The sequence below is a fragment of the Lithobates pipiens genome, unplaced genomic scaffold, assembly GCF_037356315.1.
Source record: "Lithobates pipiens isolate NorthernLeopardFrog02 unplaced genomic scaffold, aLitPip1_a1.2 Scaffold_8, whole genome shotgun sequence".
Taxonomy (NCBI): Eukaryota; Metazoa; Chordata; class Amphibia; order Anura; family Ranidae; genus Lithobates; species Lithobates pipiens.
Genome location: NW_027507903.1, coordinates 63777466 through 63805131, shown reverse-complemented (window position 1 = coordinate 63805131; position 27666 = coordinate 63777466). Strand labels below are relative to the sequence as shown.

At 41.3% G+C, this 27666-nt stretch overlaps 1 protein-coding gene across 2 annotated transcripts in view; it reads right to left on the bottom strand.

The window, feature by feature from the left end:
- ATP8B4 (ATPase phospholipid transporting 8B4 (putative)) overlaps positions 1–27666 on the bottom strand; it is a 531442-nt gene that overhangs the window by 200015 nt on the left and 303761 nt on the right. For both annotated transcript variants that reach the window (XM_077470822.1, XM_077470823.1), the window contains exon 9: positions 13296–13366. In XM_077470822.1, the coding sequence (XP_077326948.1) occupies positions 13296–13366 (71 nt within the window). The remainder of the gene's footprint in view (positions 1–13295; positions 13367–27666) is intronic.

The following is a 27666-nucleotide window of genomic DNA, read 5'->3' as shown; positions in this document are numbered from 1 at the left end:
TTCAAATACGGTTCTATAGGTCAGTATATGTTTATAAATCCTAGATGGGAAAATGCTTAAAGGGTGGACCAATATTTGGTTACACTTGCATGGGCGCACAGCTTCCAATCCTACACATAATTTATAATGGGTTAAGTCATTTACGCAAGTTTTGCTAAATAGGTGTACCGTCCATTTAAATTTTCCCTCACACCTTAGGGGACAAGTAAAGGTGCCCAATCAGGTGTGGTGGAAAGTGCTGGAATACCTAGGGGCTCATTATATAAGGGGCCACATCCCTGTCACAAGTGCCTGTGGTCAGTCTGCTATAAGAGCTTCCCTTTCCCCCCTACCATCGCAAGCACTTATTTGTGGTTTCGTCACCCTTTGGATCTAGGGGGAACTTTGTTACTGTTTTTATATTCTTCTGTATTTTACATGAGTTTTTGATAACTAGGCAACTATTGTTATTTACTAATGGTTTGATATGTAAATTTAAAGTATATTTGTTATATCTGTTAAACCCAAAATAAAGTGCCGTGACCAATAATTTTGCCAAAATGGGTGTTAATGTATTCATTTCTTAGTATATTAGTTTGGTTGTCTTTGGGGAATGATTTGTTTTGGGATAGAAGTGTGCTCTTGCAGTACAGTACTGTTACTCTTATTTACAAGAATTTCAAATGAAACATAATGCATTTGGGCCAAAACGTAGATTTTCTAACTGTTACAGTTGTACTTTTTATTCTGTAACATAATCTATAGTAAAATTCTGTATGCAGCTTGAATAGATAAAATGAATGTTTGTAATACAGTGCCTTAACAAAATATTCATACCGATTGAAATTTTCCACATTTTGTCATGTTACAACCAAAAACATAAATTAATCTTATTGAGATTTTATGTGATCGATCAACACAAAGTGGCACATAATTGTGAAGTGGAAGGAAAATGATAAATGTTTTTTTAAAATGTTTTACAAATAAATATTTGAAAAGTGTGGAGTGCATTTGTATTCAGCCCCCCTGAATCAATACTAGAATTTTTGGGAATGTCTCTACCAGCTTTGCACATCTAGAGAGTGAAATGTTTGCCCATTCTTCTTTGCAAAATATCTCAAGCTCTGTCAGATTGGATGGAGAGTGTCTGTGAACAGCAATTTTTAAGTCTTGCCACAGATTCTCAATGATTTAGGTCTGGACTTTGACTGGGCCATTCTAACACATGAACACATTGAAGCTCTGGCTGTACGTTTAGGGTCGTTGTCCTGCTGGAAGGTGAACCTCCACCCCTGTCTCAACTTTTTTGCAGACTCTAATGCCGCATACACACGACCGGACTTTCCGGCAGAAAAGGTCAGACGGAATCATTTCATCGGATATTCAGATTGTGTGTGGGCTTCATCTGACTTTTTTTTTTCCCAAAATTCTGACGGACCTAGAAATAGAACATGTTTTAAATCTTTCCGAAGGAATCAATTCCTATCGGGAAAACTATTCGTCTGTATGCTATTCCGACAGACCAAAAACGAAGCAAGGGCAGCTATTGGCTACTGGCAAATGAACTCCCTTTTTCTAGTCCCGTCGTACATGTTGTATGCCACCGCGTTCTAAACTAATGGACTTTGGTGTGATCGCGTGTAGGCAAGTCCGTTTCAGCGGAACACCATCGGAAAGACCGTCAGAGTTTATTCTGATGGACCGGTCGTGTGTACGCAGCATAACACGTTTTCTAATGCCGCATACACACGACCGGACTTTCTGACAGCAAAGGTCTGACGGAACGAGTCCGTCAGACAATTCAATCTTATGTGGGCTCCATCGGACCTTTGCTTGCCAAAAATCCGGCGGACTTTAGAAATAGAACATGTTTTAAATTTTTCCACCGGAACTCCGTCGGACCGAGAAATCCATTCGTGTGTATGCTAGTCCGCTGTATTCATACGGAGTTTAAATTACACATAGGTGCACTCTACTAATTAGGTGACTTCTTAAGGCAATTGGTTCCACTAGATTTTAGTTAGGGGTATCAGACTAAAGGGGGCTAAATAAAAATGAACACCTTTCAGATATTAGTAAAACATTTGAAAACCATTTATCATTTTACTTCCACTTCACAATTAAGTGCCACTTTGTGTTGGTCTATCACATAAAATCCCCAAAAAATACATTTACGTTTTTGGTATTAACATGACAAAATGTGGAAAATTTCAAGGGATATGAATACTTTTTCAAGGCACTGTATGTGCACTGTAAATCTACAATAAATGTTATTTGATAAATAATAATACAATTTAACAAGAAAAAAAAAAGAGAGATGAACAACACATATGGATTGATTTCCTAGTAAAAGTTTTGCCCTTTGCCAAAATAAACGACATTTTCCATATCTAAAAGAAAAACTTGCATAACAAAACTGTATATAGTGTTGTCATGTCTCAAATGCATAATTATTCAGACATATTTTAATAATTCCATGTTTACAGTGTAAATAAACTAAACCTACTGCAGTTCAGCTGTAGTTGCTGATGTATGATGTTGCAAAAAATACTTTCATTTCTTATTGAAATGGTAAATAAAATTCATATAATATATGTGAATTCAAGTAAAAAAATGTAAAACGCACTGCGAGCAACTGACAAAATGACCCTCACAGTGGCCCCCTCCATCAATTGCCTGGTCAGGTTTAATGGACCTTTTATCTATATGCTGGGTTGAAAGAAAAAAAAAAAAAAAGTATTCTGATCAGCTGGCTGCAGCGGCTGATCAAATGCTGGTTTTCCAGCAGGACCATTCAACGAAATTCAGCCGAGTCCTGCTGAATTGGCTGAATTTCAGTACACGTATACCCAGGTTAATAATTTTCTTGTTACTAGCTTCAACTGGATTCCATCACAACAATAAAGGGAAAGCGCCTGCTCACATCCTGGGACATTAGAGAGCTGAAAGAACTCCAGTTGCAGGGGAACATATTAATGCTTATTCCCCTACCCCTAGACGAAATATACTTCTACCCCAATGATACATTTGAAAGTAACCCACAGTTCAGCTTTAATTATAAATATTACCATACATGATAAAAGTTGGTGTTGTGATCAAGAACTTTAATGAAAAGAAATAAATTAATTTACAGTGCCTTGCGAAAGTATTCGGCCCCCTTGAACTTTTCAACCTTTTGCCACATTTCAGGCTTCAAACATAAAGATATAAAAATTTTATTTTTTGTGAAGAATCACCAACAAGTGGGACACAATTGTGAAGTGGAATGAAATCTATTGGATTTTTTAACCTTTTTTTAACTAATAAAAAAATGAAAAGTGGGGCGTGCAAAATTATTCGCCCCCCTTGCGTTAATACTTTGTAGAGCCACCTTTTGCTGCGATTATAGCTGCAAGTCGCTTGGGGTATGTCTCTATCAGTTTTGCACATCGAGAGACTGAAATTCTTGCCCATTCTTCCTTGCAAAACAGCTCAAGCTCAGTGAGGTTGGATGGAGAGCATGTGTGAACAGCAGTTTTCAGCTCTTTCCACAGATTCTCGATTGGATTCAGGTCTGGACTTTGACTTGGCCATTCTAACACCTGGATACGTTTATTTGTGAACCATTCCTTTGTAGATTTTGCTGTATGTTTGGGATCATTGTCTTGTTGAAAGATAAATCTCTGTCCCAGTTTCAGGTCTTTTGCAGACTCCAACAGGTTTTCATACAGAATGGTCCTGTATTTGGCTGCATCCATCTTCCCCTCAATTTTAACCATCTTCCCTGTCCCTGCTGAAGAAAAGCAGGCCCAAACCATGATGCTGCCACCACCATGTTTGACAGTGGGGATGGTGTGTTGAGGGTGATGAGCTGTGTTGATTTTACGCCAAACATATCGTTTTGCATTGTGGGCAAAAAGTTCGATTTTGGTTTCATCTGACCAGAGCACCTTCTTCCACATGTTTGGTGTGTCTCCCAGGTGGCTTGTGGCAAACTTTAGACGAGACTTTTTATGGATATCTTTGAGAAATGGCTTTCTTCCTGCCACTCTTCCATAAAGGCCAAATTTGTGCAGTGTACAACTGATTGTTGTCCTATGGACAGACTCTCCCACCTCAGCTGTAGTTCTCTGCAGTTCATCCAGAGTGATCATGGGCCTCTTGGCTGCATCTCTGATCAGTCTTCTCCTTGTCTGAGCTGAAAGTTTAGAGGGACGGCCAGGTCTTGGTAGATTTGCAGTGGTCTGATACTCCTTCCATTTCAAAATGATCGCTTGCACAGTGCTCCTTGGGATGTTTAAAGCTTGGGAAATCTTTTTGTATCCAAATCCGGCTTTAAACTTCTCCACAACAGTATTACTGACCTGCCTGGTGTGTTACTTGGTCTTCATGATGCTCTCTGCGCTTTCAACAGAACCCTGAGACTATCACAGAGCAGGTGCATTTATACAGAGACTTGATTACACACAGGTGGATTCTATTTATCACCATCAGTCATTTAGGACAACATTGGATCATTCAGAGATCCTCGCTGAACTTCTGGAGTGAGTTTGCTGCACTGAAAGTAAAGGGGCCGAATAATTTTGCACGCACCACTTTTCAGTTTTTTATTTGCTAAAAAAGTTTAAAATATCCAATAGATTTCGTTCCACTTCACAATTGTGTCCCACTTGTTGGTGATTCTTCACAAAAATTTAAATTTTATATCTTTATGTTTGAAGCCGGAAATGTGGCAAAAGGTTGAAAAGTTCAAGGGGGCCGAATACTTTCGCAAGGCACTGTATATTCTATTTTATTAAATAAACATGAACAGCAAAACAAAGCGGTCTTAGATAAAGAAAGTGATGATGGCATGTTATTCTAATGGACATTATTCTATCCAGTGATGCAGTCATTTTTATCTAAAATGTTGTATACCATTAAAAATGCTTTTGTGCTGTTATATCGACACAAGGACTTTCTGATGGGAGCCTATATGTGGCCATTTCAGCACACATTATGCAGGCACAGTCCACTGCCCTCACCATCACCATCGGTAAACTCGTCCTGGGAAATGCCATACAGCCCTGAGCAGAGTACATACATGTACACAGAAACCGGTTGCATAGGGGCTACAGTAGATCACCAGCATTGAGATGCCACAAAACAAGATAAAACAAGTATTTTAGGAAAAAAAAATATCAATCAGTTTTAATTTACACCTACTTTAAAGAGGAAGTAAACTTTCCTCTATAACTTTTACCTATAGGTAAGGCTTACCTATAGGTAGCGTAAATATCTCCTAAACGTACACGGTTTAGGACATATTTACATTACATGCAGCCAGTGACGTCACTGGTGCATGCGCTCTGAAGGAACAGCCAGCCGCAATGTTCCTTCTGAGCCTTGTGCCATTATCGGCGGCTCCCGCACGCATGCATGGGAGTGACATCATCGCGGCTTAGGCCAGTCACAGAGCTGGAGTCTGCGAACTCGGAAACAATATGGGTGAAGAAAGGAGACTGCTGCAGCTCTGAGATCTCAGCGCGGGAGGGCTTCAGTTTAAGGTAGGTTTAACATAATGTGATAGTATAAGATGCATACTAGCACATTATGCCTTTACCTTGCAGGGTATGAAAAAAAAATAAAGTCCAGTGGTTTACAACAGCTTTAAAGCGGAGTTTCAGCCTTATTTTTATTTATTTTTAAAAGACACCAGTAATATTAATATTAATATGTTTCCAAAAAGGTAATTCTATGCAAAGTGGTGGTATTATTTCAGTATTTTTGTTTAAAACTAACCTTTAGTTTTGCCCGTCAGCATGCTCCCATCTTAATTGTTGGCACGTGACGCCCACTAATGTCTTCTTCTGGGATAAAGTACTGCTGGTGACCCAGCATGCACCTCCTTATCTCACACATGCACATAAAACACAAGGCGCGGCATGCGGATCGTGTCCCGGGTTGCCTTTACAACAACAGGATCGAAGTTCCTGTCCCGTTGTGATGGCAACCATAATCTGTCGATCTAGTAGTCAATACCCTGTAGGCAATATAGCCCGGTATGCAGATGAAGCTGCTGCTGTACCAGGCTGAGGTGAGCTCTTGATCATGAAGCAATTTTACCACAGAATAATTTATACTGCTGCAAAGTCTTCTGAGTAACCTCGACACCTGTATGTGTGTGTGTACATGCACACACACAGTATTTATATTACCTTAATGCATTCTATGCATTAAGGTGAAAAACCTTCTGTGCTGCAGCTCCCCTCCGGAACCCCCTTTTTCTTACCTGAGCCCAATCCAGCAACGTACAAGAGTGCAGTGGCTCAACCGCTGACACTCTCTTCATTGGACAAATTGATAGCAGCAGGGGCCATTGGCTCCCACTGCTGTCATTCAAAAATTGTGACATGGGAGCGGGGGGTGGGGCCTAGTCCCGCTGTCTGTGTCAATGGACGTAGCAGCGGGACTCAGGAGCGAGCCCGCACAGGTGCGCCCATGAAAAATGTGTTTCCGTGGGGCACCCAATGAAGAGGAGGGGCTTGGAGTACCGGCGGGGGACTCTAGAAGAAGAGGATCGGAGCTGCTCTGTACAAAAGCATTGCACAGAGAAAGAAAGTATAGGCATGTTTGTTATTTTTATTTAAAAAAAATTGAGGGTTTACAAACCCTTTAAGGTCTGGGGAGTTTCCTGGCCATTGACGCAAAATGTTGATGTTTTGTTCCCCAAGCCACTTAGTTATCACTTTTTGCCTTATGACAAGATGCTTCGTCATGATGGAAAAGGCATTGGTCCTCCCCAAACTGTTCTTGGATGGTTGGGAGAAGTTGCTCTCTGAGGATGTTTTTGTACCATTCTTTATTCATGGCTGTGTTCTTAGGCAAAATTGTGAGTGAGCCCGCTCCCTTGGCTTAGACGTAACCCACAAATGAAAGGTCTCAGGATGCTTTGTTGTTGGCATAACAGGACTGATGGTAGCACTCATCTTTTCTTCTCCGGGCAAGGTTTTTTCCTGGATGGCCCAAACAATCGGAAAGGGGATTCATCAGAGAAAACTATTTTACCCCAGTCCTCAACAGTCCAATCCCTGTACCTTTTGCAGAATATCATTCTGTCCCTGATGTTTTTCCTGGAGAGAAATGGCTTCTTTGCTACCCTGCTTGACACCAGACCATACTCCATAAGTCTTTGCCTCACTGTGCGTGCCGATATACTCACACCTGCATGCTGCCATTCCTGAGCAAGCTCTGCACTGGTGGTGCCCCAATCCCACAGCTGAATTAACTGTAGGAGACAATCCTAGCACTTGCTGGACTTTCTTGGGTGCCCTAAAGCCTTCTTCACAAATGCAGTGCAATTTTTTTTTTTTTTTTAATGGGATTAAGTTCACTTTCATGCCAAAGAAGAACTTTGCAATTAATTCCAATTCATCTGATTACTCTTCATAACATTCTGGAGTATATGCAAATTGCCATCCTAAAAACGGAGTCAGCGGGCTTTGTGAAAATTAATATTCGTATAATTTTCAAAACCTTTGGCCACGGCTGTACAGTCAAATCATGCCTCTGGTGATAATGGTCAGAGCTGCCTGTGTGCCTATGTTAGCTCTTAACCAAACTTTCAAGGAAACAAGTGTCATAGCTCATCACGTGTAGCTGTATAATAACTACAGATTTAAACAGAGGCTAAGATGGCATGTTCCTTTTTTTTTGCAAAGGATAGGAGGGTTTAGTTCCCGCTTTAACTTTTGTACATGCTTACACTAAACCATTTGAGGCATCTACATAGAAAAAATATATGCTAGCCATTTTATGGACTCAAATAATACACCTGACAATTCAACCTAACAAATGAATAGTAGCCAATGACATCAAAGCACATGGGAACAGGGGAGCTTTAAAACAGTTCAAACAGCCTTGGGTAAAAAAAAAAATATACAGTACTCTGCCTGTGGCTTAGCTTATAGAGTACTTAAAAACAATGCCATGAGCAGTTTTAATTAAGAAATGTCATAGAAAGTAAACAGAAGAAAATTACATTAATATTTAGTGTTACAACCCCTTTGTCTTTATAACTGAACCAATATAGTCTTTTTGGTATGCAACCTGGACAGGCTGGAATGCATAATAGCCAGCATATACATCCCTCCTCCTTTCCTCACAGTAGTATATTGATTAATATGTAGTTGTATGCATTTTCTAAAGGTTAAAAAGAAGCTTGAAATCAGCACTCAAGTGTAAAAAAGAGATCTTTAAGATGAGGAGACACATTTGCTGATCTAATCCATGCAGTGCTCAGAATCTGCTTTTGGTTTTGCAGCCCTCCTCAGATAGGGGACATCTTTGATCCTAAACCAAAAGAACATCAAACTAGGAGAACCAGCCTAGTGCGTTATCTCAAATACTGTTTATTAATAAAAAAGTGTATATAAAAAAAAAAAAAAACACAAAAGCTGTAAATATATAATTAATCCTGTAGAAGGGTCTCCTGAACTTCAAGGACCTGGACTACCAATGTGAAAGACCACACAACACAAAGCAAGGAAGCTAACGCATTTCAAAGGATATAATCTTTTCCTCAAAAGTTAGCCATCTTGCTTTGTGTCATGGAGTCTTCCACAATAGTTATCCAGGTCTTTAAAGTTCAGGGGACCCTGTTACACAATTCATAAAATGACCACTAAAAAAATTACTTACAGCTTTTGTGAGTATTTGTATATGGTGTCTTAATGGTACTTGAGGTAATAAATTAGACTGGTGAGCCTTTTTCGATTGTCCTCTTAATTGGTACTTGCATTGGAACTTGTTCCAAGCATCCTGGATTACTTGTCACAGTTTCTCTGCTGACTTTGGATGTCTTACTTTCTTCTGTCGCTCAGGCTGGCTCAATGATGTTGACATCAGAGCCATGTAATCTGTTGAAAGATACATTTTCTTTGTATTGCAGATAGTTATGTATTATTTTGGATGGACCTGGGACTTGGGTTTTGGGTCATTGATATTCTGCAGAATGATGTTGTGAATGATCAGATGTATCTACGATTACACAGCATGATGGGTGCAAAATCTGCATGTACTTCTCCACAGTAAGGAGGCCATCAATTATGACCAAATCGGTTTGCAGAGTAGCACCGTGCTTCATTGTTGCCTGCAGGCCTCTATTCATGTTGCCATGGGGGCCAAATACGCCCCCAGTTTGGCTAACTTATTTATGGCCAAAATGGGAGGAGGACGTCATCGATTCTCCCAGACGACCAGAGATAGTGCTGTGGGCACGATATATTGAGACGTCCTCCTCCTTTGGGATGGTGACGAACATGAACTCCATGCCTTTATGGAAGGGCTAAATAACAACACGAGAGGCATCAAATTTAGCTATGAAGCCAGCCAGGAAGGTGTGAACTTTCTAGATTTAAACATCAAGGTTAACAGTGAGAGTTTTGTCACCTCCACCTTCTTTAAGTCTACAGATAGGAATTCCTACATTCCTATGGGCAGCTGTCACTTGGACTCCTGGTTAAGGTCGGTCCCTTTGGGACAGTACCTACGTATTAGGAGAAACTGTTCTGATACCAACAAGTTTGATGAGTAAGCTAAGTTACTATCTCAGCGGTTTGCGGAGAAAGGCTACGCAGCAGACTTGTTGACCGAGGCTTATACAAAAGCACGAGAGAGAGACAGATCTGCCTTGTTGGCAGACAGGGAGCGTGAGGTTGATGCGAATCAGTCCTTATTACCCTTTGTCACTACCTTCTCGATGCAACACCAGAAGGTTAAACAGCTTATTCGTAGACACTGGCATATTTTGACCAGTGACCAAACTCTTGGAACTATCCTACCGGAAGTCCCCAGAGTGATTTTTAAAGGAGTCTCTTCACTAGGTAATATGATTTCCCCTAGCGTACAGAACCCCCCTGTTAAAGACAGATGCTTCTTTCAGAACCTCAAAGGGTTCTATAGATGTAGGAATTGTCAGGTGTGTTCCTATAATAAGAACAAAAATTCTAAAATCCTTGAGTTCGTCTCCACCAGTACCCAGAGATGGTACACAGTGGAGCCGTTCATTACATGCTCGTCAGAAGCAGTGGTTTATCTCATCCAATGTCCTTGTGGGCTTCAGTACGTGGGGAGAACTAAGAGAGCCCTCAAGGTCAGATTGAATGAGCATATCGCCAACATTAAACGGGGTTTTGACAAACATCCCCTTTCTAGACACTATGACGAGAAACATGGAAGGGATCCGTCTAACACCTTGTACATGGGGATTGATAAGTACAAACCCCACTGGAGGGGGGGAGCTCTGGTCAGAGAGATCTCACGGTTGGAGATGTCTTGGATCCATAGACTAAAAACTTACACCCCTTACGGTATGAATACAGATACAGACGTTAATGCATTTATTAATAATGCTTAGCGTGTTGTTTCTGTCAGTGTTCTAGGTATAGACGCTAAACAGATATGACTTTTCCATCAGACATCGTGGGATCTGGATATCTGTGGATTTTCCTACCTTAATTTAGCGTCTGATGGTTGTTTTGCAAGCTCCCATTTTTTCTATTTTAAGAGAGAAATATTTTATATCTCATAATTTATTGAGTTCCACAAAATACAGTTGTGTATGTCCCTTTCACTTTTTGTTGTGAGTGAACTTTGCAGCTGATTCAATACCGCTATTTTATCATTACGAAGTGTTTAACCACATAATGAGTTAGATATGCATTATAAAGTGCCTTGCATGTTTTATCCATTTTGAGTATTAATTGTTAGTTAATAATTTTTAATTTTGTGGTTGGACCAGTCCCCTCCTCCCCTGTCTTAATTTAGTTTTATTTGAGGTTTATACACCTTCCTCCTATATATATCTTCCTCCTTTGAGATAAGTAGGAAGATTTATTTGCTATGGAGGTCCGGAGCTATGACTACGCTTTATTGAAAGTGAGACGTGGCACCGGATGAGGCGCACACACTTCCCCGTAAGGGGTGATGTGCGCCGTTCATCCGCCTGCTACGTACGGTGCGGTGTCATCCGCTCGTTACGCCCATTATATTGAAAGCGAGACATGGTATCAGATGGAGCGCACACACTTCCTTGTAGTGGGTGGTGTGCGCCGTCCATCCGCTCGCTACGCACGTCGTGTTGTCATCCGCTCGTGATCCACGACGTGACGTCATCCGCTCGTTACGTATGGCGTGCTGTCACGCCGTCGTAAGGAGCGCCTTTTTCAGACGTAAACAGAGAGGGGCGGGGATTGCATGGATCACTTCCGCCGCCCTGGCCCCCTGATCCTGCACGTTATTGGACATGGGAGCATCACTTCCGCCGTCTTGGCCCTCTGACCTCGCATTCTATTGGATATGGGAGTGAGGCTTGGTCCTTTGACCCCGGAAGTGAAAGAGGCTCGCAGACAGCGGAGGAGGTGGTTTGTTCCAGCATTCACTATTTAATGGAGGCAATATGGCGTGTCACCCATACCCCAGACGACGTGAATTTTTCACGAAACGCGTTGGGTGGCGTGACACGCTTACTTGCCTCATGTGAACCGGTACTAGAAGGGATATCGATTGGTGTTCGCGATCGGCCGACGCTTGCCCAGTTGATATGCCCGATGTTCTTTCATGTTTGTAAGTGCATCTTTTGTTTTTTATATTCGTTTTAATGAATGATTTTACACTATTTGGAGCGCTTTTTTTCCTCCCTATGGTGAACCTTCCTTGATTCTACAATGCCATACATCTGAGTCCTGCTTCAAACAGCGTCTTCCCATGTTGGACGGTTTATGACTGGTGTATCTCCTAACCTGCCTTACGGTAGTGTTCCATTTGGAGGGCTCAAGTTTGATCCATCTGCAGACCCATTTTGTGATTAAGCGCTCCCTACCGGGATATCTGGTAAGGGGCTACTATTACTTGTCTGGTGGAGGTGCACCTGGTTTTTCTTCACGCTGATTGAAAAGCTATACGATTGAATAGATCCCTTCCACACAGGGTGTCTCTCCAGTTGGACTGTTTATGGACTTTATGCTATCACATATAGTTTTAGAACTGTTTGAGTTTACTTTATATGCTTTTTTTCCTTTGAATTGCACATGCTTTTTCCTTTTTGGTTCATAGCCTATGAGGGAACTTATATGTTCACTTTATATAATTATGAGTAATGTCTTATGGTTTATTCAGTTATAAGTTTGGTGTGTTAGAGTTATAGATCACAAGATACACTTGTTTAAGGTAGATTGGTTTAAATCCCAATAGAAATATTGGGGATTGCGCAGTTCTCTTCTTCTTTTTTCTTTGTCTCTATATGTATATTACACTTTGGGTATATATTAGAACTGCTGCATCACACATTTTCGTTAAGTATACACTGTAGCGCAGATTTCCTCTTCTTTTTTTCTCTATTCATGTACCTTCTCCATTTCTGTATTGGTAAAACTGGTTTCTGTAGGAGCTTGGCTTTATTTCCCTCTTGGAGGAATAGCTTTTTGACCACAACACTTTTATAAGGACCAGTGGAGTGATAAGGCTACACTGGGCTGTAGGTGAGTGTACCTGGGTCTTAGATTCTGACAGTTTTGTGCCAATATTAGTGGCAGGGATCTTCCATTTTGATGGGAAGTTAGATGTATTTCTTGTTTGCTGCACTGTTTCAATGGCCAATCAGAACACAGTTATTATTGGTAGCAGCTATAATAGTCGCTAGCAATAATAATTGCATTTACAATTGGCAGGCTGGTTGTACCCAAGTTGATCAATCAATTAACTTGGGTACATTCAGACTGCCCATACATGGTTAGAATCTCAGGTGGTTCCTGCTGAACCAGCCGAGATTCAAACCATCGATGGCTGGCTTTAAACAGCAGTTGTTATTTCATTTAGACATTCAACCTATCCTTTATGTCACTAATCATAACAACCATTTGCTATAACTGCTAAAGTAAACACGCCTACAAGCATATTATGATTTTAACTAGAGAGTTGTCTATAATTATGTTTGGTTTTCTTTTTAAGGGTCTTGTTATGTCTTACTGTATTACTTTTCATTTCATTTTTATTGACAGTCAATTGCAGCAGACATGACCATCTTAGACAAATATTTAGTGAACTACTATATGTAACATGCCTGTGCCTTCTGCACATTATTGTATATTTCCTAAAAATAAAAACGCAAAATTAGGTTTTTGGAGAGAAAACTTTTTTTTTTTTTTTGGAGTGAACACTGGTTCTCTTCAAAAAAATAAATGTATTTTGCTTTATCAGTATACTAGGAGGAAAAAAATTACATGTGGTTTTCCAAAAAACAGCAAATCACACGTTAAATAAAAAAAAGATAAAATAAATAAAAAATAAAAAAGACTCACCCATCAAGCTCAGCTGTTTCCACGTAACACAGGCCATGTGGTTCACTGCTTGAGAGGAGGAGCAAGTCAGCCTGTGAAACAGATAAGTATCTGGTTTATACGTTTGGCTGAAATATTTCATTTGCAACAGTAAATAGGACAGATCCCTTGCAGAAGATTAGTGTCAGGCAAAACACTGCTATCTGTTACAGGATTTGTGAGGTTAACACATGATTCATTTTGTGTACAGTGGCCAATTACAGCGTTTCATTGTTTACCAAGCTTTACTTTATGAGTCTGGAGTGACCGCGCCCTCGGCATAATGATGAGAACAACCAGTCAAAGTAAAACGGTTTAAAAAAAAAGCTAGTGAATATAGGCCATGCAAAGACTTATTGTATTTCAGTGACTCTATTGTGCCATTAATTCATATTTGGTATGGTCAGATGCATGACTCCAGGTAGTGTAGAGCCATCACTTGATTAGCGTAGCCCACCTAGCATGGTACCCTTTCTTCAAACAGCACAATTTCTTTCTCCCTCTCATTGAAAATTTAGGGTAATTTAAAAATATATACATTTCATTAAAATATTTCATTTTCATCCTGTCCCTTCAGGCTGCAAATGTTTACCCTAAAGAGTATTATATTCTAGATGCCAAAAACAACTCACAAGGTATAGAGTTGAATTAACGGTATATTGTTCAACTGCTTCATAAATAAAATTGGTATTAAACCCAAAACCAAAAATGTCATATATTGCAGCTTATAAATCCTTACATGTGGTGGCTGAATTGGTTTTATTTTTATAGGATTCTGCCCTCTGTTTTCACCTGGTGATCTGGCCAGTAACACCTCCTGTATAGAAGTGCCCCTATTCTGGATGAGAGAGCACAGGGGCACCTTTGTTAGTCTGGGGGGAGGAGAGTGTTTGCTGCTCTAGCAGGTTTAAAGACACCAACAAATTAAAGCCAAACTCCAGATAACTCTGTAGTTATGGCAAATGTTTTTTTTTCCCTTTGGAAAGCAAATAAAAGCTAATTATCATGAACACCCCCCGGTCAGTGTTAAATGGTTTGTCTCAACCCTCTTAGCCGCTACACCAGTAGGAGAGATTGTTCGGTTGAAAAATAACAGACTAACTGGCTTGATCATAAGATGAAAATAAAGGAAAGAAAGCCTAAAAAAAAGAAAAAGAATGCCGCCATCACAAGCTGTAATAAAATAAATGTTTGCTTTTGGGATTAATACCACCTTAATACAAACTGTACCTTATTTTTACATTATATGTATACCATATTTTTTGCTCATTAAGACACACCTAGGTTTTAGAGGAGGAAAACAAGAAAACAAATATTCTGAACCACGTGGTCCCTGCAGTGGGTGGCTGGGCTGGCACCTGTTGTGGCTTGCTGGTGCGTCCCCTGACTCCTCTTCTCTCCCGCCCATTCTGGGCGGGCACTGTTTGCCGAGGCGAGGGACTGGAAGGGACTCGGAGGGAGGTGGAGACCTATGTGGGTACACTATTAGGTTTGCACATGCCCGATGCGTGGAGCAATGCGTAATCACGCACTGGACCTGCTGCAAAGCTTCCTGGGCTTGCTTCTTCTACCCAGGCCAGTGCCTAGACAGGGCCAGACCCCAGTGAGTTCCAGCAGGCGGCACTAGCAGGCCCCTTCTGCAGCCAGGCCCTCGGGGGGGGGGGGGGGGGGGGTATGGCCAGTTAATATTTGCTCCATAAGACGCACAGACATTTCGCCTCTTTTTTGGGGGGGAAAAAAGTGCGTCTTATGGAGCGAAAAATATGGTACATTTCAGCAGAGATACAGAGACATCTGTTGTAATCAGCATTACTGCTGATAGTATTTTAAGACTTCTTAAATCTTTAGAACAAAAAAGACTCATAAAAAGGAAAAATGAGCAGCTAAAGCTGGCATGTTAATCTTGCCTTATGCATGCTCTCTGGTGCCATGACATAAAACAGCCAGATAAAAAAGGTATACAGACTTTTGCAGTAGAACTCTTCTGCCATCTTTTGGAAGTAATACAGTATTACAAGCAGTACATTTAAAAATACATTTTTCATTCCCAATCATGCAAGAATACCGGTACTTTCATAATCTAAACACTAATCATGCACACTGCAGCTCCAAAAAAAAAGCTGCTTTTACAGGCATCTGAGCTTTTATTTCTTGGCCTAAAAGCTTGAAGTAAGCGTGTGCTTTTTTGCATGTTTTTATTGGACATAAGCGTTTTTTTTTCACAAACCCTCCCCTCAGTTAATTTTTCCTTTTCTTTTTGTGCATTTTCATGTATTTTGTGCTTTTCCATGTGGTTTTGGGCACTTAGGCATCTTTTCTGCTGAAATACTCCACCCAAAAACCTGAGTTTGGTGTTTTTTTCTGCCTTTAAAAACATATGCATGCAAAGTCCTGAAAAAGCCACAGTTTGCATGGACACATTGGCTAACATGGAGGGGAGTTTTCAGGCAGAAAAAAATGAGAGCTCAAAAGCCCGTAGGAGCCGCGACTTTGAGATGCAGTGTGCATGAGCCCTAATTAGTGCTGCGACTGATATGGAAATTCTGATCAAAGATTAGTAGTTAATAACTTCCGGACCGCCCACCGCATATATACTTCAAGCTCTCCTGCAAATGTAGCAGTTAGAGGGATAAGACAAACCATTTAACGCTGCCGGGGGTGCTTACAAGGACCAGCTTTTATTTATTCATGTAAAACCTTAACCCCAAAAGGGAAAAAAAATGTTTCTGTAACTAGTGTGAGCTGGAGGTTGCCTTCAATTTTTTTTATTGCATCTAAATCTGCTAGTACATCTAATACTTCCCTACCCCCAGATTGACAATGCTGTTGTCCAAAGGTGCCCCTGTGCATGCAGAGTGGAGGCACTCTAATACAGCAAGTGCGTTACTGACCAGATCACCAGGAGAAAACAGGGAAAAAAGCTTATAAAAATAAAACAAATGCAGCCACCACATCTAAGGACTGGTAAGCTGCAATATATTACGTTTTTGGTTTTGGGTTTAATACTGCTTAAAGCCCCCATCCAAATCTCTAATTACTCATTGGGCCACTGTTATATGCCTACTGCCCTGCAGAAACATGGGACATTTAACTGTAATGCCCTGTACACATGACCGGTTTTCCCGTCGGAATAAACACTAAAGGTTGTTCCGATGGAATTCCACTGAAACTGTCTTGCGTACAAACGATCACACCAAAGTCCGAACGTCAAGAACGCGGTGACGTACAACACGTATGACTGGACTAGGAAAAGGAAGTTCAATAGCCAGTAGCTTCCGTCTCGTACTTGCTTCAGAGCATGCGTTGTTTTTGGTCCGTCGGAACAGCATACAGAAGAGCGGTTTTCCCAATGGAATTAGTTCCATCAGAAATATTTAGAACATGTTCTATTTCTAGGTCCGTCAGAATTTTCTACGTAAAAAGTTTGATGGGGCACACACACGATCGGAATATACGATGAAAAGCTCCCGTCTGACTTTTTCTGTCGGACATTCCGCTCGTGTGTACGCGGCATTACAGAAAGTGCAGAGGTGTTTTTACCATGCAGGCTGTAATACAAATATGAATTCACCTTCTCTGAGATGGCTGCACCACACGGGAATAACCCGTCTAGTGGGACAGATTGGAACATAGCTTTTGCTCACTGTAAATAGGTATAAGAGGAGTTTTAGTTTTAGCATGGCAGCCAAGGAACTAAAGTTCAAAAAAAGGGAAGAGCAGCAATAGCAGCTGACCTAACTATTCATCAGGAACACTTTAAGAATGGCTACAAACCCATCAGCAATTATTGTTTGTTGCAGATAATATACTCTGAAATCTGGACTACTATTTTTCACATTCATATATTTACATCTTTGAAGAAGTAGGGTTGCTCCTCATTTATACTTTAATTATGTTCATGACATATTGCATGTAATGACGCATACATTTCAAGCAAATGCTCGGCCGGATGATATGTAACAGACATGAACCCATCACATTTTTATTAGGTTCACCTTCCATATTGGTACTGGTGACCGTTCCATATGTGCAACAGACACGCTTTAAATAGATTATCTCATAAAGTAATTAGATGCTGATGGAAGCAAACACATCCCAGGGCAGTGACATAGCTATGTGCTATGAAATTGAGAAATGACTGCTTCCACAGAAAACTAATTAAATAACTGTTTTGCTTTGTGACACTTCACAGTGCACCTGTTTGCCGCTTTAAATTCCTAAAAGTAAACCCCCCCTTATTAAAGTACACTCTATTGGCTATAGATACAATTCAATGGCACAAGGAAATTGCATATGGCAGGAGTTACACCTGAAGGCGGGGGGGGGGGGGGGGGGGGGGGTTCAGGCCGCTGGTAACAATGTGAACATTATTTCATGGAGGCACACAGAAGAGAGTCCTCTGGGTCAAAACAAACAGTATGAACGTTGTGATCCCTGCTCTTAGGCTATTAACACTATTACATTTTAAGTGCAGCGCTAAATTAAGCTGCGAATAGTAAATGACACTGTGACAGAACCTACTGTCACTGTGTGTTTTGGAGGGTGCTGTGGGCTGGCCTCCTTCCCACAGATTTTGGCCCAGAAGAGACAGAGAGAGACTTGGGGAAAAAATGGCATTGAGATAATGTAATGTAATGCTACATCCCTTCTCTCCCCTGTTGCTGTGTTTAATTGTGGTTATGGCACATAGACAAAGGTCTGGAGACACCTCCCAGCAGGGGATGTGTAAGGAGGGGCTGCCTGCTTATCATAATCCCTTTAAGTGTTTCAACTGTAGTTTGAATATACAAGTGTTGCGTTTCCATTGGTGCTTCCTTGTCCCCTACCCCCTCTATGACAAGGCTAAAGGGAGTGTCCCTAACTGTGTTTAAAAGTGTATGTTTGGTACTTAATAAAGAGTTTATGCTCTGCGTGTTTAACCCTCAACACCTGTGTGGCTTGTTTCGCGTTTGAAGGGGTTAAGGGCTGGTTATGGCGAGTCTGCAGGCTGCGGGTGCATTTGGAGGACAGGAGACACAGGTCTGGCGCAGGTGTATCCGAGATAGACACATTGCCTACCAGCATGTGATGAATAAAGTGCGAACGTGCAATGATACAATGGGGGTTATTTACGAAAGCCAAATCCACTTTGCACTACAAGTGCAGTCACTGTAGATTTGAGGGGGACATGCTAGGACAATAAAAAACTGCATTTTAGCTTGCACATGATTGGATGATAAAATCAGCAGAGCTTCCCCTCATTTCAGATCTTCCCCTCCAGATATACAGCGACTGCACTTGCAGTGCACTTGTAGTGCAAAGTGGATTTGCCTTTCGTAAATAATCCCCGATGTCACTATAACCAATATTCCATATCAATTAATATACCAGGTTAGATTAATTATTAATATTGAATATTGGTTATAGTAACATTGTATCATTGCACGTTCCCACTTTGTTCATCACATGCTGGTAGGCATTGTGTCATTTAATATTCACAGCTTAATTTAGCGCTGCACTTTATATTTTGCATTTATCCTTGTGCCCAATATCGGGGGTTATAGTGTTCATCTGCTGATTTTTTACCGAATGCAGATATAATTTTTATATATATATATATTACTTTTTAAGTGTTTAAAATTGTTGATATATTTGCTTTTAGATATTTCAACAGTCTATTTGTGATAAACACATAATCGTGCCTATCCTCATTTTAAAATTGTAACTCCAGCTTAAACCGTTTACGGTTTGAGCAGAGTTGGAAGGTAAGACCACTATCACTGGGACAGAAAGTGAGGGTAATCTTCCGCGGAATGCAGATAACAATAAAAAACTGAAATCCAAGCCAAGCTGCAAGCAACTTTCCAACTCTCCTACACAAAACTAAATGCTGGAATCTTTACACTGGAACTTTCTCTTCTCTATCTAAAGAGACTAGACTGCTTGGATAGAACAATTCTGGATGGCTCCCATTCACCCAAACACCATGATATGGCATACAAATGAGAACATCTTACTTTCCAGTTTCTCTATGCTATGATTGTTACTAATGCGTATATGCATACAATCTTCATTTTGCAAATTTCTGAGAAAAAAAATCACAAATAATGCCCACAATATTCCTTGCCTTTTGTCTGGTTGTTATGACACTGGTGAGAACTGGTTCCCGAACAACCAGGAGCCCTAAGCAGGAAGCGGTCACATAAAATGGGGTGGAAAAACCATGGCTCAACCTCCTGCTTTTACTGCCCTCCTCTGTCCAGGCTTATCTGTCCTAATGCACTCCTCCTGTATACTTGTGTTTTCAGCAACCCAGTAGTCCCAGAGACTCTCACTCTTGTTCCTGAGTTCACATAATCCTAGCAAACCAGTGCTTCCAGATGCTAGAACCTGTTTTCCTCTCATTCCATCCTTGTTTGAGTCAGGGGACCGAAACCTAAGAGCTGTCAGCAGCAGAGTTCATCACTTTTTGTAGAGTGCAATGGCGTAAATCAGATGGCTCCTTAGACCCTGCAACTCAGCTCTTCACAGGGCTTTCACCTTCGCTGAAGATGCCAGCACCTTGAGTCCTGTTCCTGCCAAGCCTTTGGAGTATCCAATAGCACCCAGTATCAGATATACCTCTGCTGTCATTCCGCACACAAGTATTTTATGTCTCCTCTTCTTGTTACCAGATTGTCTTCTGTCGCTCCATGCCCCAAGCTTCCAGTGTCTCCCAGTGACTCTCAGGGAACCAATACCTTTCAGTGATTCCTCTGTGATCTGCATCCCCATACAAGTCCAGTTACTACCATCAATCCGTGGTTATTCTGTTCCTAGTGAGTATGGACTGCCGCCCCTAATAGTTTGCTGGAACCAGGACAGAAGAATCACAGTCAGTGGTGGATCCCAACAAGCGTCTCATGCAACAGCAGTCAGTGGTGGATCCCAATAAGTGTCTCATGCAAAGGCTCAGCCTCCAAGAGGCAACCAGGTTCAGGTGAGTCATGCCCTTTCCACTGAGCTGGAGCAACTTCAGACTTCTCTACCAATGGCTCCTTTAACTCCAGGCCCACCGCAACCTTCTCAAGGGCATCAATCTAGTTCATCAGTTGCTTCCACGCTACACCTACTAACACTCATGCATCTCTGAAGAACCCAAGGACTGCAGCAGTTTTGTGAATCAATGTAGACTTTTTTTTAACTGCAGCAGCAGAACCTCCCAATGGATGGGCCAAAAAGGCGTATAGAGTTTCCCTGCTTTCTGGTCAAGCCTTGGCCTGGGGACCCATCTAGTCTGAAAGCAGTTTCCTGTACTAGCAAAGCTCTTACAACTACCTTCTGCAGATCACATAAAAAATGAATTGGACAGTTGAGAGACTGCTACCACCCTTGATGACCTTGTCTCCCTGGCAATACAGATTGACATTAGCTTTTTAGCGCATGTCCAAGAGAGGGCTCATCAGTGTAAGACCTTCAGTCCTTACCTGGCTCCTACCTTCAAGCAAATCCTAGAAACACCCAATGTCTTTGCTTCACTACCCCAAGAAAAGCCTATGCAACTGGGCTGCTCGCGCCTTCCCTCCAAAGAACTTAACACCTGTCCCAAGGCCTGTGTATTTAATGCAGCCAGATGGGTCTCTAGCAGACACTGAGCAAAGGGAACGTTTCACATATTGTCCCACTCTTCTCCACCCAAATCTGGGACCTCTTCCCCCCACTGCTCCCTACATTCGATCACCGAAGGAGGCGAAACAGGAAACAGCTCCTTATATAATTCAGCTAACGGTATTTCATGGAGTCATAGAGAACATTGTCCAAAATTGAAGGTCTAAGATCCAGCTTAGCAGAGCCAAACTGGGACACAAATGCATTATGTAGCTGGAGATAGCAAAAGAAAGAAGGATTTGGGAGCTCAAACTTCTGTTTAGATCATGTCCTTTCTGAACCTGCCCCAATCCTTCTCTAAGGCCCCAATCACACCTGAGCGTTTTGTAGCTTGAAGCCTGAAGCTACAAAATGCTGGAGGGAAAAAAATCTTTTATTCTCAATGGAGATGGTTCACATCTCCACTCCAAGTCGCCTGAAGCCAAACGCCTGAAGATAAAAAGGGGTCCAGAACTTGTTTGGTCACTCGAATCAGGCAGATTTGGGCATTTTTCTTCTTTTTACATTGGTGACCTTTTGCCCTGCACAAAATCGTGGCAAAAAAACGCTCCAAAATACGCTGTAAAATCGTGCGATTTTCTGCCTGAAAACGCTATAGTCAGGTGTGAATGGGGCCTAACTTTGTCCTGGGTCTCACTTGGCTGCAACAACATTAACAAATGCTGGATTGATCCTCAAGTCTGCTAGCCCAGGGTCCATACTGCCACTCCAGATGTCTTGCCAATGTGTTCCTGGTTAAACCATATCCTTCGGCTTCCTTGAAGATCTCTACTGTAGCCCCAATCAACTATGTGGACTTCCTGAATGTTTTCTATAAATGCAAGGTAAATCAACTTCCACCTCATAGGTTGTATGATTAAGCCATTGTTTGGTCCCAGTTCCAGCATCCCAAAAGATCCTTTCCAGAAACCAAGGCAATGTCAAAGTATATTACCGCTGGATTGGGTTTCTTTTTTAGTTGAGAAAAAAAATGTCTCACTCTGCCCTAAATTGATTATTGTGACCTGAATGCTTTCACGCTTAAAAATAAATACCCGCTGATGCACATTATCTCTGCGGTGCCAAAAATTTCTAAAAAGTTGACTGGTGTAGCCCCTACACCCTGATTTGCATAAAAGCAAAGAGACAAAAGGAAAACTGCATTTAACAACCATGATGGCTACTATGAATATCTTGCCTATTGGCCATGCCATGTCCCAGCAGTTTTCCAACACAATGAGATTTTCTGTGACCTTCTTTATAAATGCATGGCCATCTACCTTAATGACATGTGATCTTTTCTATGGATGTACCTACTCCAAGACATCATGTCCTCACAGTCCTACAAGGTATTCATTACAACAGGCTCTTTGCTAAAGAGGAAAAATGCCTTGTATTTCAAGTCTATACTGGTGGCTAGTCCATACCAAAGATGTAGAAAAATGTATGCAGGCCTGTCTGGTTTGAGCCAAAACCACGTATACTACCCAATAACCAGTTGGCCCTCTTCTTCTGTTGCCTATTCTCAAAGAGCTCCACTGCCATATCATCCCCTCCCTCCATCCAAAGGCTGTACAGTAGCCTGGATAGTAGTAGACAGATTTTCTAAAACTGCACATTTCGCAACTCTTTAGTTACTGTCTTCATCAACAGTCGTGATGCCAATCGTTATTTGGGAAATCCAGTATAGAGTTGGATCACAGGGTCCAGTTTATCAACCGTTCTCTTTGGCCTACTATGCACAATCCAATAGGTAAACTGATAGAACTGAGCAGTCACCTGAGCAATTTCTTTGAGCTTTGGTGTCGCCCCAGGACAACTGGATTTCTCTGGTCTTGGGCAGGGTTTGCCCATAATAGTTACCAAAATGCCAGTGCCCAAGAATCTCCATTTCACATCATTTATAGTATGCACCCACATCTGCTGTTCCCCATGCCATGAGTTCTTAAGATCCCAGTGCTAGATGCCATGCAAGATAACATAAACCAGGTCTGGTCCCAGGTCCACAATCAGTTTTGGCAAAAAATGTGCCTGTAATCCGTGAAGATTACCACTTCTTTAACCCTGGGGACAATGTTGGGCTGCCTACAGAGAATATCTGTCTCAAGGTCCTATTGTATGAATTTACCTCACATTACATCGGCCTTATGTTATCTCCACAAGAGGCAACCCGGTTTGCTACAGACTGTCTTTCTCTATGCCTGAAAATATCTAACACCTTCCATGCCACTTGTTTTGAACAAATTCTCTTGTTCTTCATCTTTGGCTGCTCCTTCTGCCAACCCATCTCTCCCAACCAACCCAATACATGATGTTAAATTCTGGACTCCAAAGTCCCTTGTGGGAAGCTACAATATCTGATTGATTGGAAGGTTCCGATGTCCACGTTTGATTAAGGGAGAAGGATTTAAGTCTAGAGTTAGTGGCAGAAATTACAGTCTCAAGGATTTTATAAACTGTAACACCAGATATTCGATATACCCGATTACATGTAAACTCTGCCATATACAATATGTGGGCAGAACAACAAGGAGATTGCGGGATCGCTTCCATTATCATGTGTATGATATGCAGAAGTACTACTCTACAAATGTTGATTATCATTTTAAGAGATCACATGGTGGCGGTCTTGCAGCTCCACAAATACAGGGGACTGAAAGAGTTAAAAGACCACCTAGGGCGGCGATCTGCAATTAGCGGACCTCCAGCTGTTGCAAAACTACAAGTCCCATCATGCCTCTGCCTCTGGGTGTCATGCTTGTGGCTGTCAGAGTCATGCTATGCCTCATGGGACTTGTAGTTCTGTAACAGCTGGAGGTCCGCTAATTGCATATCCCTGACCTAGGGGATGTGATATCTTCAGGTTGCTTTGCAAACGGGAAGTCTTTTGGATTTTCCATTTGAGAACATGGGTTAAATTTTGAGTGGGATCTTACCCATTTTTATGATTGACCTCCCCTTGCTTCTTCTTTTATTTATTTTCTTAGCTAGTTTCCTGCAGTCTATTAGCACCTATTTCTCTCCTACCCTTTTTTAAATTTATTTTTTCTCCCTCTCTTAGCTAGTTTCCTGCAGTCTTTTACCATCTATTTCTTATTTTTTGCCATTGATGTTTATTTGAGACTATGCACATATTTTGGGACTATGCCAGTATTGGTCCTCATGATGTTCTAACACTTTGCTTTTAAAATAATTTGTTCTTAACATCAACTTCATTGTGTGTATACATATATACATGTTTTCTATTATTTTGTGTATGTTGTAACTATACAATAATTTTGACTGATGTGTTGAGTTTGTTTCAAGTTCAATCGATGAATCCGATTTTTTCTGGCAGTGGATTTGGACCAAACTCTTTACATCAGATTTGAGTGTAAGTACTGTGTATTCCAGCTGGGTTTTCTTTGTAACACCAGCTGAGTACTTATTTGAATTGGTTAGTTCACCTGTAACCTAATGATGACACATTAAAGCAGTATATAGGCGATTGTGGTGACTAGTTCCAATAGGTAATGACTAAGCACTAATATTTGCACGAAACGCATCTACCTCTTTGTCCCCTGCTCCATCTCTCAACCACTTGTCATATGAAGCGTCAATAAAAGGATTTTTGGAAGGGCAGCCATCCAGAATCATTTCCTTATGTTCCCAACATTCCTATATTCTTATGAACCCAGCACACCAGTGGTTCCAGAGAATCTCACCTGTTTTCCTGTGGTCCCAACATCCCATTGCTCACAGAGACTCTTGCTTTTGCTTTCCTTTGATCCCACCACTCCAGTGCTGCCAGAGACTCTAACTCCCATGTACCCATGCAGGCTGCTTGTTCAAGTGAGCCACAAGGCCACAACCTGAAAGTCGTCAGCAGCAAAGTTCATTACTCCCTGTGGGTTGGGCAGATCCTTAGGCACATTTGCTTCAACCTTTTTGAGGTCCGTTACCTCCTCTGAACGTGGAGGTAGGCTGCCAGATTGTCTCCTGTGACTCCATGGCTTAAGTTTCCATTGTCCCTTGGTGGCTGGCCATACACAGATTCTTCCATCCACACAAACAAGGTGGTGGATGAAAGGAGTTAGGATTGAATTGCAGTGAGTGTGTTAGTCCTGGGTTTGAAGAAGCAATGTGTTTCAGCAAAGGTCGAGGAAATGAGAATGTTTGTATGAATTGTTCTGCTTCCTCCAGATCTGTAGATTCATGTGTGTCAGCGCAAATGTGAATATTTTTATATTGGCTGGATATAGCAATAAGAATGTCATCCTTTTGTCCACAAGCATTTTGCATGCTTGGTTGTAGGTTTTGTGCAATTTAGGCCCCATCCACACTGATCAGCTGCAAGGACTTTTGGTGTGCTTTCAAAAAACACACAAACTGCCCAATCTGATGAAAGTCTAAGGCAAAGCATGGGTAATCTACACAAAAACCACAGGACACCATTGCTGCAGGGAAACTGCAGTGGATCGGTGTAAAAGGTGACAAAAATTCAGAGAAGTTTGTGTCCCTACGCTAAAAGATTTATTTGTTCCCAATATGCCGATGGGTTGCTTTTTCAGCATAGTCCCAATAACAGGCTATGACAGGCCTAGTCTGTGTGCCCTTAATACTTCAAACAGGCTCAGCAGTACTATTGCTTCAAGGATGCCATGAGCACAGAATTTATGTGGGTTAAGAGGTTTAAGCAGTTTTGGAAGCCCCACAAAATGCAAATTGTTACACCTGGCAATATTTTCAAGGTATTCAGTCTTGTACATAGGAATAGATTGGAGTTTGAGTAGTGATTTGATTCAAGCTCACTCGCTGTTCCAGGGAATTAATTATGTGTTCGTTATTGGCAGCCATGTTCTGCACTTTCTGAAGGTGCTGGATCATTATTTATTTTAACAAAGTCAGGTTTAAGATGTGTGGCTACCTGCATTGCCGATCACCAGGTTTGGTAAAGGTTTTGCATCTGTTGTGTTCTCTTCATCTTTGCTGAGTGTAGCAAGGTCTCTTGTCTCTGTCCACCATCCTGGATAAGCAGGTTAGCTTTTTTTCAGATTTAGTGCATTGTTTCCTCTGCAGTGATACTTTTGATATGAATCTCACCAAAAGGCCCCCCCCCCCTGTGCTTAGGGTAAATTTGCAATGTGAGGGTACTGATTTTTGCAGTGAATCCTGAGGGCTGGCTGAAGCTCGGCTGCTATGCATCCATACTCATAAGGCACCAGAACTGGAAGTCTTATACTTATGTTTTAAAAATAACTACTTTTTTTATAACTTTTTTGCAACAGTGTCACTTTAACTCAAACATTGTCTTTACACCACATAAATTTGTCTCTATCATCAGTCACATCAATATTTTGTGCATTATGTATGAATTAAAGTAGACTTCTTAGAATCATTCTCTTGTGTTTCCATCTCTCGCTACAGAGTTCAAGTTTTGCGACTGGATCATCTCTAATGTTTCCAACCCTGCTGTATATCCTAAAACCCTTTCAATGTTGTTTATAACATTGTCTTTTCCTTATATGAGACAATTCTGAATATAATGGTAAACACAAAAAAAATGCTAAAGGGCAGGTTATTTATTGCAGAAGAGACATGCAATAAAATAAATGTGCTTGTTCGTATTTATCTGCAGAATGTGCACAGGGCTGCACATGAGTGAAAACTTGTGGCTATTGCAGCATTGAGTATTCTTGCTTTTAGTTTGGTTTCAGGTTAAATACCTGACCTTTGTTATCTGTGACATTGTTGGAATCATTTTACCTCACAAATTTTCCAAGTGACCACCATCACTGGTGCAAAAAGTAAAGGGAAATGCTCCAAAATGATGAAAAAAAACTAATAAAAATCTGACAGAATTGCCAACTCTATCCAAGATTACATTTTTTTCTAACTTCCAGAAACCTATTCAAGGCTTTTAACCACTTGCTTACAGCGCACTTAAACCCCCCTCCTATCGAGACCAATTTTCAGCTTTCAGTGCTGATACATTTTGAATGACAATTGTACACTGTACCCAAATTAATACATTTTTATAATTTTTCCCCACAAATAGAGATTTCTTTTGGTGGTATTTGATCGCCTGTGCGATTTTTATTTGTTAAAATCGGTCTTTTTACATTTAAAAAAAAAAAAAAAACTTTTTTTTATTTTGTTGTAAAATTTTAAAACAGGTAATTTTTGCCCGTCATTGATGTACGCTGATGAGGCGGCACTGATGGGCACCGATAGGTGGCAGTGATGGGCACTGATGGGTGGAAGTGATGGGCACTGATCGGTTACACTGATAGGCAGCACTTCTAAGTGGCACCACTGGTGGGCATTGATAGGTGGCACTTGTGGGCATTGATAGGTGGAACTTGTGGGCATTGATAGGTGGCACTTGTGGGCACTGTCAGATGGCATAAATAAGGCATAATTGCCTCTTCCTCTTCGGGACTGAGCTGGTGATCGGCTTTTTATTCCTCCTCCGCTATCAGCATGAGGAGAAAAAACAAGATCACTGAGCTTTTGTTTTGATAATGTGATCAGCTGTCATTGGCTGACAGCTGATCACATGGTGAGGTGCCGGGAGCGGCCCCTTACTCAGATCGGTGATCATCCGAGTCCCAGTGACTTGGGGATCACAGCGCGCTCCGGGAGCATGCACAAGGGAGGCCGTCATATGATGGACCCGGGAATTCAGATCCAAGCTGTGGCCGTCATTCGGCTATAGCACGGATGTCAAGTGGTTAACTGAAGCCTTACATGTCTTATTGCCTATCCT